Raw genomic sequence first — 14,183 nt, forward strand, 5'->3', positions numbered from 1 at the left:
GTATGTGTGTGAGTGTGTGTGTATGAGTGTATGTGTGAGTGTATGAGAGTGTGAGAGTGTGTGTGTGTGTGTGTATGAGTGTGTGAGAGTGTGTGTGAGTGTGAGTGTATGAGAGTGTGTGTGTGAGTGTGTGTATGAGTGTATGTGAGAGTATGTGTGAGTGTGTGTGTGTCTAAGATGAAAAGAACCCCACATCCCTGTTGTCCTTCCTGTCTTAGCTCCCTGGCTGTGTTTCGTCTCCTAGCCCCGCTACCAGGAACAATTTCTAGATAAAGTCAGGAAACTCTTTTTGTCTCTAAAACTCTGACCTCAGAATCAATAGCCTCCATTCTCTTTCTTCTATACCCACCTTGGGGACTTGTCTGATTCCCCAACGTCTTTTGGCTTTTTGAGAAGGTGAAGGTTAGCATTTGGTTCCTGTTGCAGTGTCTTGTCTGGTGTGTGCTGGGCAGAGAGCTGCTTCCTGAAGGGTTTACTGTGTCTCCTCCTGGGCAAGCCTCTCAACTTGAAAAGCTGTAGCTTCAGCATCTTTTCCTGTTTCAGACAAACTCAAGTCATGGTCACTTAGACTGTGTCTGTATGTGGAGAGGGCAAGAGGGGATTGGGAATGAATCTTGATGGGGATCTTGGCAGGATTTAGAAATACGTAGCAGATAAACTTCTGGATTTGTCTGTGAGGATATTTCCGGAAAGATTTGACTGAGGTAGGAAGATCCACTCTGAATCTGGGTGGTGCTGTTCTGTGGGGATTAGGTTCCTGAGTGAATAAAAAGGAGAGTAGAATACAGGCAATCAGCTTTCTGATCAGCTACCCAAGGCTGCTGCATCTCTACTATGATGGACTGTATCCCCTCTATGAGCCAGTTTTGCCAGTTACCCTGATTCAGTACTGAAGAAGGTAACTGACACAGATGAAGCACGGAGGTTGGAGTGTGGCCTAGGTTTCCTCATCTCAGCTATGCTTGGTAGAAGGGAAAAAAAAATCTAGCTATCCATGCAGGGCTTTGTGGCTCCTGTGCTGCTGGCATCTGTGTTATTGGGAAAAGACTGTTCCCATTGGAGGAGAGAAGAAGACGCAGGACTCAGGCAGCCAGGCCTCCAGGACTCCTGTCCTTACTGAAGTTGAGGAAGTGAAAGAGAGGGGAATATATTAGGGATTTCTTGGAAGAGTGGGAGTTGGGGGGAGGAACTTTGCATGTGTTTGCATGTGTAGAATTGTCAAATAATAAAAGAGTAATTTCCTAATCTAAACATCTGATGTCTTTATAAAAAGAAGCAGCAGGGATGTGTGTGTGCGCATGCGTTTATGTGTGTGTGTGTGTGTGTGTGTGTGTAGGAAAGGCCATGTGAGGACATGATGGGAAGGTAGCCAAGGAAAGAGGCTTAAACCTGCTGACACTTTGATAATGGACTTTCAGCCTCTAGACCTGTGAAAAAGTGATTTTTGTTGAGTAAGCTGTCTAGTCCTTGGCATTCTGTTTTGGAACTCTGTGTATTAGTCAGCTTTCTATCACTGTGACAAATTTTTGAGGCAAGTCAACTTACAAAGACCAAAGGTTTACTTTGGCTCACTGCTGCTGCCATTGCTAATGAGTGGCTACAAACCTAGGATTCTGTTAGAACTGGATTTCTGTTAATTCTTTTCAGCACATTACTGTGCTCAGCCTTAATTTATTTTTCAAGGAGAGAGCACATTTATCAATAGCCCATTGGGTAGTTAGGGGGAATTATAGAGAAAACTCAGCTTGAGTAGTATGACCCACAAACTAGTCCATTGAAGGCTCTGGGGTCTGTAGCTGAGCTGTGGACCTGTCACCTTGGGGGAGTATTCTTTGGGCTCCATTTTCAAGTCACTCTCCCTTGAATCAAAGTCCAGTGTGGGTAGGTCTCACTAGCTGAGTCTCAGCCTTCTGGCTGCAACTTGATCACATGGAGTAGTAGGAAGTCCAAAGTCAAGGAGTCACATCTGCTGAGAGTCTTCTTGCTGGTGAGGATCCTGTAGAGTCTCAAGGTTGCTGCTCAGGGCATCACATGGTTGCACAGAATCCAGAATATTCCATGTTAGCTGTTTGTATGGGTGTGAACTAGCATCTCACTGTGGTCTGATAGTCATTTCCCTCAGTTATAATGAGGTTGGTCATCTTTTGTGCTTATTGCCTGTTCCTGTATCTTCTATGGCAAAGCCTGTGTTTATGGATCTTTGGCTATATTTGAATTGGTGTATTTGAGGTTGTTTTTTTTTTTTTTTTTTTTTACTGAGTTCTAGGAATTCTTCTTTTAAAATTTCATTCTATTCTCTTTGTCTGCATATAGAGGTCAAAACATAACTTTCAGGAGTCAGTTCACTGTTTCCGATGTGGGTTCCAGGGACAGAACTCACATCAGGTTTGTGTGGTCAGTGCTTTTACCCACTGAACCCCTCACTGGCCCTAGAAATTCCTTTCATTTATTTGTTTATGTATGTATGTATGTATGTATGTATGCATGCATGCATGTATGTATATATGTATTTTTTTTGAGACAGTCTTATGTGGCTGAGTCTGGTCTTGAGCTGTTTATGTAACTGAGGATGACCTTGAACTTCTGATCTTTTGTATGTTGGGATTTCAGGCATGAAGTACCACACCTGGTTCGCTTGTAGTACTGAGGTAGATAAGGCCTCTACCAACTGAGCTGCATCTCTACCACTAGGAATCCTCTTTAGATTCTGCAAACCTGGGGTCCCTGGTGCTTGTGTACCTCCCTCATCCCTAGAAGCTTTATAGTTCTCAGTTCTGCAAATTCCAGCTGCCTTGATCATCTTGAACATCTCTTTTGTTCTCAACTTTGTGAGATGGCCTGGCCCTATTTGGACGTTGCTTCTGTACTGAGGTCCAGAATCTGCTCCCAGGAAGGAAGCTCCAATGAGGGTAGCTCTCATATCATGTGAGTTCCCTTTCTCATAGCAAGTATAACTGCAAGTGGAGAGTTCAAGTAGAGGTCAGTAAGTGGCATTGGCTTTGGTTAAATCTATATACCAAGGATATCATCAAGCCCAGGGGTAGTTCTAGCTTTCTATTAGGTTGTGTTTAGGTTTCCTCAGCCATAGCTTTCCCTAGTGGCTGCTGTGCTTTGAGACACTCCATCGGAACATCTAGCATCATTTACCACCTACATCTAAACTATAGCTGCTTTGTGTCCTTACATATGTGACTTATATCACAATGGGCTTCTCTTGAGGAGGAATTTAAGCAAAACAGGGTGAGACTGGATTGGAACTAGAGGAGAAAATGGAGTCTCAAGATCATGTAGCTTAGCACTTTATTGGTTTTTGACAGATTCAGCTACTGGCGTGTAACCACAATCTGTGCTGCATGGACATAGCCCTCAGAGATCACTGAAGGTTTTCTTGGGGGGAGGCCTGGGCCACAGGTCCATGCAGAGTTTCCTGCCCTTCCCTATTCTTACCTCTGTTCATTTTTTTCTGTCTCCCCTTGAGACATATCATGAGTACTAGGCTGACCTCATACTCACTGTGAAGCCCAGGGTGACCTTAATCTTTAGCTCTTTCCCCCCCCCCCCCCGTACCTCTTGAGTCCTGGGATTACAGGTGTACACAGGCATTCCCAGTTTGCTAATGCTGAGGCTGGAGCTCAGGACTTCGTGCCTGCTAGGCAAGTGCTCCGCCAACTAAGCTGCATCTCCAGCCCTGGTGCTGTATTATTCTTTTGCTCCTAGACTTATGACGAAGACAGTTTTGTAACACCTGTGCAGGGGGTTTGGGGAGGTGAAGGGGTTGGGGATAGGCAGGTGAGGATTTAGCAGAGGGGAGTTTAGGAGCTCCAAAATATCTACAGGAAGTAGTGGTCAGGCAAATTCTGTGAATTTGATAGGTAGGGCCCTTTCCCTACCTAGGCATTACAGTTCCATCCCAACCAAAAATACAATAGATGGGAAAATAGAGTTCCTACTAGGTCTCCTGGAGGAAACTAACAAAAGACATTATCAATTTCCTATTGCTGTTCATAAGAAATCATTGCAAATATAGCGGCTTAAAACATCCCCGTTTATTCTTGTATAGTTAGAGGCTGGATATTGAAGGTTGCTATGTCAACAGGGATGTATTCTTTTTGGTGGCTTCAAAGAAGAATCCATTTCCTTCCATTTCAGCTCCCGGAAGTTTCATTCCTTGGCCTGGAGGCCTATACCACTTATTTATTTATTTGATAATGCTAAATATACCTATTTGATTGAAAATGATTAGAAGTTACTTTAATTTAGTAACAATTAATTGAAGTTTATTGTCTCTGTCTTGTCTTGAACTGATTTTTATTTTTCATTCCTTTTTGAGTCACTCCACTCTCTTGATTCTGCTGTTAAATCTGATCTGTCTCTCTCACTGCCTTTGTGATCACATTGGGCTAACCCAAATAATTTAGGAGAGTTTCCTCACTTCAGAATCCTTAATTTAATCATATCTGCATATTATTTCTGTTTCAGGCCACACAATTCAAAGTTCTAAGGAGTTGGTGTAGATGTCCTCAAGGATTCCTCTGTGCAGCCTTCCATAGGACAGGAAGCTTAGCTGGTGGAGCCTCTGTCCTCTAAAGCTCGCTGGGGTCACGAAACTTCTTTCGGGCAGAAAATCCTGTAAGGAAGGGCTTTGGACTAAAAGCCTGTGTGGGACCTGCATGATGAGGTGAAGCCCTGAGAATGAGGAGAACTCTACCAGGACCAGGAAGTTGAGAATTCTCTGGAGTGTTCCATCTTGGTCAGGTCACAGAAGATGCTACAAGGTCTCTGACACACTGACTGAAGAGAGACTAAGACAGGACTTAAACTGTACTATTTTCAGATTTGAACATTGTGGCACACACCTATATTGCTTGCATTTGGGAAGTGGAGACAGAAGGATCAAGGTTCAAAGTCATCTTCAGCTACTTAGTAAGTTCAAGGCCAGTCAGGGATGAGACCCTGTATTAGTATTTCCATTGCTGTGACAAAAATACCATGATCAAAAGCTACTTGGAGAGGAAAGGGTTTATTTCCTCTTACAGCTCTCAGGTCGCAGTCCATCCTTGTGAGAAGTCAGGGCAGAGATTGAAGCAGAGGCCATGGAAGAACACTGTGTACTGGCTTGCTCAGTTTACTTTGTTATAGCACCCAGGACCACCAGCCCAGGGATGGTACTGCCGACAGTGGTCTGGATCCCCTTCATCAATCGTTAATCAAGAACCTGCCCCACACAGGCCTGCCTTCAGGCCACTTATAGAGACAGTTTTTCAGTTGAGGATCTTTCTTCTCAAATGACTCTAGCTTGTGTCAAATTGACAAAATAACTAGCTAGATAAGACCTCTTATCAGGAAAACTAAAAAATGAAACCAAAACAAATTACTCTCAAACAGTGTCTACCTTCAGGGGATAACTGAGAGGATACATTGAATTAATACATTCAAATTGTTTAAGACACTGCCTGGCACAAAATTAACACTCAGTGTTGGGTCTCCTTGGCTGTTCAATAATGTCTGGTCCTTATCTCACTCCTCCACCAGCCCCTAGGCCCACAGGAAGCAGAGCAACATTGAAAATCCATCAAACACAGGAAAGAATAGGTTGGCTAGTGGTGTGAACTTGCAGGGGGTGCAGTATCCTGACACCACACCTATGAGCATCTACCTCTTTTGCTGCTAAAAGTTTCCATTTGCTCTTACAGTAGGAGAAGAGCCCACAGTAAAGCCTCTGACTGCTGTTTTCATTTCAGTTTCTCATCGGATTTTGATTTTGAGAAGGGACATAAGGCATGTAGCTAAAACAGAAATGATTGGATAGGAAAGGTGGGAGCAAAGAAGAGGAGAGGGGGACTAAGGTAGAAGAGATTCATTTAATTGTCTGGATTCTTTACAATGTCCTGGAGGTGGAGGGCACTGGAGCTCGAGGAGTGACTACTGAGCTGGAAGATGGCTGATGAAGAGCACATTCTGCTTAAGAAGCTGCACACAGTCAGACCTTTTGTACCTAGTGGGTCTACTGTAGTGACCTTTGGGGAGGCGTTTCTCTGAATGACAGCCTTCACATTTGGATGATCCAGTCCCTCCACTCACTTCCGCTCCTCATGTAGATGGTAGGACCTGTAGAACCCCACACCTTTTAGTGCTATGTGAAGCCCCTTCCATTTTCAGAGTCCATTCTTCTCCTGTGCTGAGGCCTGAAGTGGCATCATCTGCTTCTGCTGTTCCTGCTGCTGTTGCTTTTGCTTTCCTCTGCTCCTGGGGAAGGAAAGCAGATATTTGGGTTTGCAGCCTCCTGTTTGGGTTTGAGATGGGGCAGGCTCTCCCCTCAGCTGTTACTAGCCATCACTATCTGCTCTCAAATGGCAACTACTTCTTTCTGGAGCTGAGAGCCCCAAGGATTATGGGAGAATCTTCCACTTGGAGACAAAGGGAAAAAGCCCTGACATGGAAGAGGAGGGCTGGGTCTGAACCTCAGTGCTGCCCTAGACTGGGTAGGTGACCTGGAGTAAGTCACTGATCCTCCTTGGGGGATACCAACCTGCTCTTCAGGTCCTGCACTGTATCAGGCAGCGGCTTGCCCAAGGTCTCTGGCAGCAGGGGAGTGATTGCACTGGCGGCCACGGGGACAGCACCGAAGATGAAGAGAGGCATGGAGGGGTAGATCTCTGCAGTCATGCTCACCAGTGGGCTCACGATGCTGCCCACCCGGGCCATGGTGCTGCCCATGCCCAGGCCTGTCTGCCTGTGGTCAGATAGGTGCTGGTTAAAGCTCTGGCATGGGTACCAGTGGCCACATTTGGAGCAGGGCAGTTCCCTCACCATCCTTGTGCCTCCCTTTTTCTACTTGATTAGCAAATGATTCCACATTTCTGTGTTTGGCTGTTGTTTGTGCTGGAATCAAAGCCAGAGCTTTGCATAGACCAGGCAGATGCCTTACTACTGGCATCCCCAGACCCTTGTGGTGTCTTTTAAAACAAAAAGGGAAATGGGGAAGGACTGTCATTAGAGAATCAAGAGACTTGAAACTGAGTTCTGCCTCTTTCCTTAAGCTGCTGTGTGACCTTCAGCCAATATCTTTACAATCTCTGGGCTTCAGTTTTCAGCTGTCATGTGAGACCATTGGGTAAGACCAGGGATTCTGGAATGTGTTTTTCTTTTTCTTCTTTTCTTCTTTCTTTCTTTCTTTCTTTCTTTCTTTCTTTCTTTCTTTCTTTCTTTCTTTCTCTCCCTCTCTCTCTCTCTCTCCCTCCCTCCCTCCCTCCCTCCCTCCCTCCCTCTCCCTCCCTCCCTCCCTCCCTCCCTCCCTCCCTCCCTTCCTTCCTTCCTTCCTTCCTTTCTTTTTCTGGCTGTGCTAGGGATGGAACTCTGGACCTCACACTCATGAGACAACTGCTCCACCCCTGAGCTACACCGCATCACACCTGCATACCTTATGAATCATAGCTGTCTCCATGTCACAGAAACCTGTTAGTTAGGATCCCCAGGGGAAGGGACCTGGAAGCTGCATGTTGCTTGTGTGTTAAGAATATTTATTCTCTATGAGAGCTGGCAAGATGGCTCAGTGACTAAGAGCACTGGCTGCTCTTAGAGAGGAGAGGACCCAGGTCCAGTTTTCAGTACCTACATGGCAGCTCATAACCATCTGTAACTCCAGTTGTAGCGGATCTGACATTGTCTTCTGTGCCCAATGGGCAGGTACATGGTATATGTACATACATGTGGGCAAAACACTCACATGATAAATAAAAATAAATAAATAAATCTAAAAATAAATCCTGCTAACTGAGAACATTCCTTGTGAAAGAAGACGTTAAAAACACCGACTCAAGAGCAACTGCATTGGGTTTCACACACGAGCTGTGTGATCTTGGAGAGTATACCTAACTTCTCTGTGTTTCTGTTTTCACATGTGTTAAAGGAAAATGATAATGTCTACCTTGATCTGTTTTGAGAAATAAGTGAGTCAATATTTGTGAAAAGATTAAGACAGTACATGCTTTACTTGAATGCTTGGTACATAGTACACACTGTCTAGAAGTCATAAAGTCGTGGAATAGTATCCAAGATGCCTCAGGGTTCTCATCCCAGCACCGTGACCTCTCAGGTCTTTGACATTTTATGTGATGTTTACATTCAATTCCTAAGGTAGACATATTGCTTTATTTCTTAACATCACTCCCATCTTACCATAAAGTGGTGCTGAGTTTGCTCATACGGCTGGTATGTTGTCAGGAATGGTTCTTGTAAAAAGTTGCATGTGTGTTTGTGTCTTTGATTTCAGATATACTGCTTAGTTTAAGATGAAGTTTAGATATGATCACAGCTTGTAACTTGTATTCTGGGGTCTTCAGCTGATTGTCTCTGAGATGTGACTCTCTACCCTGTTCTCGTTGGTAACTTCTAGATCTCCTTGAGGGGGTTAGGTGGTGGCTGGACAGCCACACCTCTGCCAGCCAGACCCTGACACGTGTAACTGAGTGGTTCCTATATATCTTGCCCCAATGAATGGTTTTTGGAGATGTTCTGGGTACTAGGCTATACTCTGGGGTTCTGGCTTTAATGTGGGCAAGAGACTATCCTTCCCTAGACTCTCCATGCACTGAGTACCCTCTTACCGAATCACAGTGGGGTACAGCTCTCCGGTGTACAGGAAGATGCAGTTGAAAGAGGAAGCCAGACAGCCCTTTCCTAGCACAGCCAGGGATGTGCGTACGATTGTATGGCCTAGAGAGAAAGGAGTGGGAGATGGGGAGCAAGGGGATCGAGGTTGGAGGTACTGTTTTTTTCTTCTTCTGAGAAGTTGGGTTATGTCTGAAGGGGCAGGGTGGGTGGGACTGAGAGCTGATAGACTGGTAAGTGCTCACCCTTTGGTATTATGCCATTCAGTAGGATGCAGATGCCTGCCAGCAGCAGGGAGGCCAACTGTGCAGGCCGGCGGCCTATGGAGTTGATGACTAGGAAGCACACGAACTTGGCAGGCAGGTCCACGGCTCCAAAAATCACCTGGATAAGGTATATGCTGACCCCAAAGCCCTGCAGGTCCATGACCAGCCCGTAGTAGGCAAAGCTAGTGGCAAACCTGGTATGAGGGAGAGATATGTGGAGCTGGTTAGATGGGCTTAAACAAGGGTGCTCATAGCTGGGCAATGGTGGTGCTTGCCTTTAATCCCAGCATAAGAGGCAGATGCAGGTGTGTCTCTGTGTTTGAGGCTAGCCTGATCTACAAAGTGAGCTGAGGATACACAAAGAAACCCTGTTTTGAAAAACTAAAATCAAACCAAAATCAACCCACTCCCCTCAAAAAAACCTCCAAGAAAACAAAACAAAACAACAACAAAAATCAAGGATGCTCTTCCATAAATACAGTGATGCATGGAGTATCCTGCTTTGGGACCTGAGATCTGCTTTGGTTATTGCTTCTTTAGACACATAGCAATTACATATTCAAACTGCACATATTCAAACTGCACAGTTGCACTATTGGAGCAGTCCTCTAATCCTGTGCTAACTTGACACCCCAGGGAGTTGGGGAACTTTCACTTAGCTGCTAAGTAGGATTTATGCACTCTCAGTCTTTATCTTATCTGCTGGACTGAGGGAGGACAGGTTACCGTGTAAGCTACATCAAGGTTCTGACCATGCCCCACTTAACTGTCATGGGATTACCATGGTGATGCATACGAAAGAGAGAGAGAGAGAGAGAGAGAGAGAGAGAGAGAGAGAGAGAGAAGAGGAGAGGAGAGGAGAAAGGAGAGGAGAGGAGAGAGAGAATGGGAACACTGAAAAGAAGATTTGAGCTTACATCATCTTTGTCCCAAGTGTGTTGTGGGGAATATGTGTGGCACGTGTGGCTTCTCTTATGCCTGTGCTGGTTTCCCTCCAGGTACTACCGGAGCAATAAAGTCTCTGAGCGTTTTTCAAAGCACACTGGTTTGACCTCACAATATAAACTTGTGGGCTCTGGAAATCTTATCTGTGGTCCTGATAAGGTGGTTTATCCTGGAACAGGGCTGGGAGAGGAGCTGGGAGACTAGTGACCAGTTTGAGCCCGGGGACTGGGTGGAGCTGGAGGGCGATGGTTTCTTTGAGGGTCTCACTACCAGTCATAGCAGATCTGCTGATTTTTCCTCCCCTTCCCTCCCTTTTCCACCCATTTTATCCATGCCCTCCCCCAGCCTGATTTTGATCTTTTGATTAGCCCGCTTGTCCAGCAGTGTGTCTGTCTGAGCCTACCACAGCATGGAGAGACAGATGAAGAGGTGTCGAAGGGTGGGGCAGCGCAGCAGCTCCACGGCTGAGGCCTGGCCTTTGCCTTGAGTCAGTTCCTTCTGCAGGCTAGTCCGGAGCACCTGGTGGGATGGGCGTGACTCAAAGCCTGAGCTTTCCCTAGGGGACCCTTTTGTCCAACCTCTGAATCTTGTGTCTTGGTATTGGGGATTGGGTTGGAGCTCAGGCGGTGTTTAGGAACAAATGAGTCTTACCTCTATATTCAGTTTAGCTCCCTCTTCTTGTTTCCCATTGATCCTGGCCACTCTCTGCAGGGCTCGGAGGGTGAGGTCCAGCCTTCCTGAGGAGGAGTACCAGCGGGCTGACTCAATGAAGAACCTGGAAGTGAGGATGGAGAGAGGGCAGATGTTGGCATAGTCTCAGTTTCAGTCTTCTGGGTTAGAGGTATGTAGTAGGGTTTTACTTATGTTCTGGGGACCAGGGCCCTTGCCAAGAGCCCCTTAAGGACAAAGGCCAGCTCTATAAAGACCCGTTTCCCAACCCAGAAGCCCCTGCTCCTGGGTGCTGGGTAGAGGCGTGCCAGCAGGCAGGTCAAACTGTGGTGTGCCAGAGAACTGCCACCCTCCTTCAGAACAAAACCTATCCCAGCCTTGGCTTCAGAATTTATTCAAGAGAAGCATTGTCTTGGAGTCAGCTTTATGGCTTGATGGACTCTCTGGGGAAGTTTGCGCCAAGCTCTGGGCGATGGCTTGTCTGTTGTAGCCCCATAGACTTCGGGCAATCAATCTTTCCCGCCCCAGATCCCACATACCAAGAGTAGATGAAGGCAACGAAAAAAGGCACAGAGACCACAAGCTGCAGGTGGCGCCAGTGGGGCACAGCATAGGCGATACCAGCCAGGAGGAATTGGCCCAAGCTGTAGACATAGCCGATCAAGGTGCCCACATAGGCACGGGTGTGGATAGGCATCCATTCCACATCTGGAAAGGGTTAAAGTGGTGGGGGTAATTGGGCTGCTAGATGGGAAGGGTCCTCTCTTCCCCCTCCCAATTGTGTTTTTTCCCGACTCTGTAGAAGATGTATTGGTGAGATTGGGCACCAAGGTAGGGAGAGCGGAGACATTAAGTGGAAGTAGGAATTAGGAGTTAGATTCAGGATTCCCTGGAACTGGCCTCTCCATGCTCCTGCTGCTTTTTGGCCCTGCCCTAAGGGCCTGACTACAGCCCCTTTCCGTGCAGAGTTACTCTGACCACTCAGTCTGTTCTCAGCAGCAAGCACTGCCTTTCCCTCAGTCCCGGACTGGATTCACCCTGCGTGGTCAGAGCACTACTTTTTTTCCATCCTGGAGCATCAGTCTAGGTAGGAAGGGTCCGCTACTGTGTTAAGGTCTCGAGAGGAAGGGCTGGGTTTCTGATGGACTTCTGATTCTACTGCTGGGATACACTTGAATATTTATATTGACTTTGGAGCCTTAGGCATGATTTAGCTCTATGTCAGGCCTAGCTAGTTCTTCAATCTAGAGAATTGTGAATTCCTGAATTTCTTCTGGGCTTGAGGGATGACTGCAGGTAAATTTTGTTTCTTCTCCTCAGCCTCAGATTCATTATCTGGGAAATTGTGTATATGTGTGTGTGTGTGTAAAATCTACTAGAGGAAACACACTGATGGTTTATGAATACACTATTCTCAATCACTAAGTATGTTTGGTGCATATGATGCTGGCTCCTCCTTACTTAGAAATATTAGACTAACCATGATACTAAAATAATTACAATATTTTATATTAATTTTAAGAGTTGAGAGAGATCAGGGCATGGTGGTATCTGCCTGCAATCCCAGCACTTGGGTGGGGGAAGCTGAGTGTTGTGAGTTGGAGGCTACATAGTAAGACTATGTTTCAAAACAAAACAAATAAACAATACCAGTGAAAACAGAGCGAGATCTGACTTCTTGGCTGGGAGTGCCTTTGATATTTCTAGCTAGGATGTTTCTTTTTTAAAAACTTACATTTTTATTTACTTATCCTCTTATTCTATCTTTTCTGTGTATATGTCTCTCTCCCTCTCCCTCTCCCTCTCCCTCTCCCTCTCCCTCTCCCTCTCCCTCTCTCTCTCTCTCTCTCTCTCTCCTCTCTCTGTGTGTGTGCCTGTATGTGTGCTTGTCCTGACAAGTGTGGAAGTCAGAGAACTGCTAACTTGCAGCAGTTGGTACTTTTCTGTCACCATGTTGATCCTGGAGATTGAACTCAGGTCATTAGACTTGATGGCAAGTGTCTTTACCCACTGAGATATCTTGCAACCCCCACCATCTTTGCTATTTATTCTAGACTGGTCTAGGACTCATTATATAGACCTGTCTGGCTTCACACTTGAGACAGTCTTCCTACCTCTGACTCCCAAGCACTGGAATTGTGGGAACATGTCACCATGCCTGGTCTGTCTCACTAGCCTTCAGACCTCCTTTGGATACAGTCTTCGCTACTCCTAAGGTCTTCTGTACCTGACTTGTTGTGGGCACTCTGACCGTGGAGTTGGCAATCTCATTCTAAGTGAGGGGTCAAGGTGGTGTGAGCTGGGGGCTGGGGAAGGCAGTGTTAATGTTTACTGGAAATGCAGATCTAAGGAGATTTTGGGTTGAGAGGAGGTGGGCTCAGAAGGTGAGGACTGGCAGGACTGGGTGGCGAGAGGGGACACGATGGGCAGTCCTCACTTAGTGTCATGCAGTTGATTGCAATGCTAGCCAGAGACATGCCCGAGAGGAGCCGGAAAATGCAGTAGACAGTGTAGTTGGGTGCATAGGCTGCACAGGTTCCCGACACAGCTGTCTGCAGGTAGTTCAAGATCAGCACCTTCCGACGGCCCAGCCTGTGGGGGAGGGAAGACCTGTGTCAGGGGTCTGAGGACTACTGGGAGCCAGGCTGAGCTACACAGGAGAGGAGTAGCTGCCTATGGTGATGTCCCAGACTGCAGTTTTCTGAGGACCTAAGAAGAATCCCAAGTCTTGAACTTAAGCCAGCCACCCCTGCCTTAAAACCAGCCAGGGGCCCCCATCCCAGTTTAGCCCAGCTCTTTGGCTTACCCAGGACTGACCTGTCTGCCAGGTAGCCAAACATCATGGCTCCCAGCAGCACTCCCACCATGTACAGGGATTGGGCCAGCTGGCGGAAGGCCCGATGAGAGCACACAAGGTTCCACTGTGGGGAGAGGTAAGCCAGGGTTGGACAGAGAAGAGCCTGATGCAGGGAAGCCCCTCAACCTCCTCTAGGAAGGTCTCCAGGGTCTACGTCACTCTCTCTCAGTAATGCTTCTCTTTCTTGTTGGACTTACAGTTCCTGGGAGATAAGCACACTTACAACACTCAGCAACTTCCACATCCACCCTTTTTACAAATACTGTCTTCTTGAATGTTTTAATTTCATCTTCTGGTCTTGGCCCCTGAGAAGCTTGACTGTGTGTGTGTTTGTGTGCGCATGTGTGTCTGTCTGTCTGTCTGCCTGCCTGCCTGTCTGTGTAGGAGGAGAAGTAGTGTCACATGGAGAGAAAGCCCCACATTCTTACCTCAGTCACGATGGTTGAAGGGAAGGTGCTGTTGTCGTAGACCCAGCCATCTATGCAGGGCTCTGTGACTCCGGTGTCATTGACCTCTGTGCCATTAGAAAAAGGTGGTCCCCGCTTGGGGGAAGTAAAGCGGAGGCAAGATTCAGGTCGTCCTTGCTTGTCCAGGGGCAGCCAGGCCTCCAGACCTCCATCTTTGCTGAGGTTGGCATTGGCAGGTGGGCGACAGTGGTGAGTGGGGATAGCAGCAGTGAAGTTCTGCACGGTGTTGTGGGAAGCCATCAGCAACAGGGGAGCAACCACCATGGTGATCTGGATCAGCTGGAAGCGTCCGACGCCCCCCACCTGTTTCAGGAGGTCATTGAAGGCCATGGGGCTGGGCCAGGCTGAGTGGTCAATGACTGAGGACCT

The 14,183-nt window shown here is 46.9% G+C and overlaps 1 protein-coding gene across 5 annotated transcripts; it reads right to left on the minus strand.

Annotated features, from left to right (window-relative positions):
- Positions 1 to 5,843: 5,843 nt before the first annotated feature.
- On the minus strand, positions 5,844 to 14,183 carry Slc22a6 (solute carrier family 22 member 6). 5 transcript variants are annotated; one of them, XM_028777558.1, is made up of 10 exons: positions 13,776 to 14,183; positions 13,308 to 13,411; positions 12,928 to 13,082; positions 11,030 to 11,198; positions 10,473 to 10,596; positions 10,225 to 10,340; positions 8,856 to 9,070; positions 8,607 to 8,715; positions 6,530 to 6,733; positions 5,844 to 6,246 (listed from the first exon to the last, which is right to left on the minus strand). In XM_028777558.1, the coding sequence occupies exons 1-10, from the start codon at positions 14,142 to 14,144 to the stop codon at positions 6,156 to 6,158; spliced, it is 1,656 nt and encodes a 551-aa protein (XP_028633391.1). In that variant the 5' UTR covers positions 14,145 to 14,183; the 3' UTR covers positions 5,844 to 6,155. The 5 variants fall into 5 exon arrangements, with proteins under 5 accessions (XP_028633391.1, XP_028633394.1, XP_028633393.1 ...); XM_028777561.1 differs by having other exon boundaries at positions 6,156 to 6,243; positions 6,530 to 6,601; positions 13,776 to 14,144; XM_028777560.1 differs by having other exon boundaries at positions 6,156 to 6,308; positions 6,526 to 6,601; positions 13,776 to 14,144.

The sequence above is a fragment of the Grammomys surdaster genome, unplaced genomic scaffold, assembly GCF_004785775.1.
Source record: "Grammomys surdaster isolate TR1022 unplaced genomic scaffold, NIH_TR_1.0 310, whole genome shotgun sequence".
Lineage (NCBI taxonomy): Eukaryota > Metazoa > Chordata > Mammalia > Rodentia > Muridae > Grammomys > Grammomys surdaster.

Coding starts and splice junctions, on each gene's coding strand:
- Slc22a6 (XM_028777557.1), bottom strand. CDS start 14,144: ATGGCCTTCAATGACCTCCTGAAACAGGTGGGGGGCGTCGGACGCTTC. Junction 6,734..8,606: donor CTGTACCCCACTGTGATTCG/GTAAGAGGGTAC, acceptor ATCTGACCACAG/GCAGACAGGCCTGGGCATGG. Junction 6,309..6,525: donor AGGACCTGAAGAGCAGGTTG/GTATCCCCCAAG, acceptor CTGAGGGGAGAG/CCTGCCCCATCTCAAACCCA.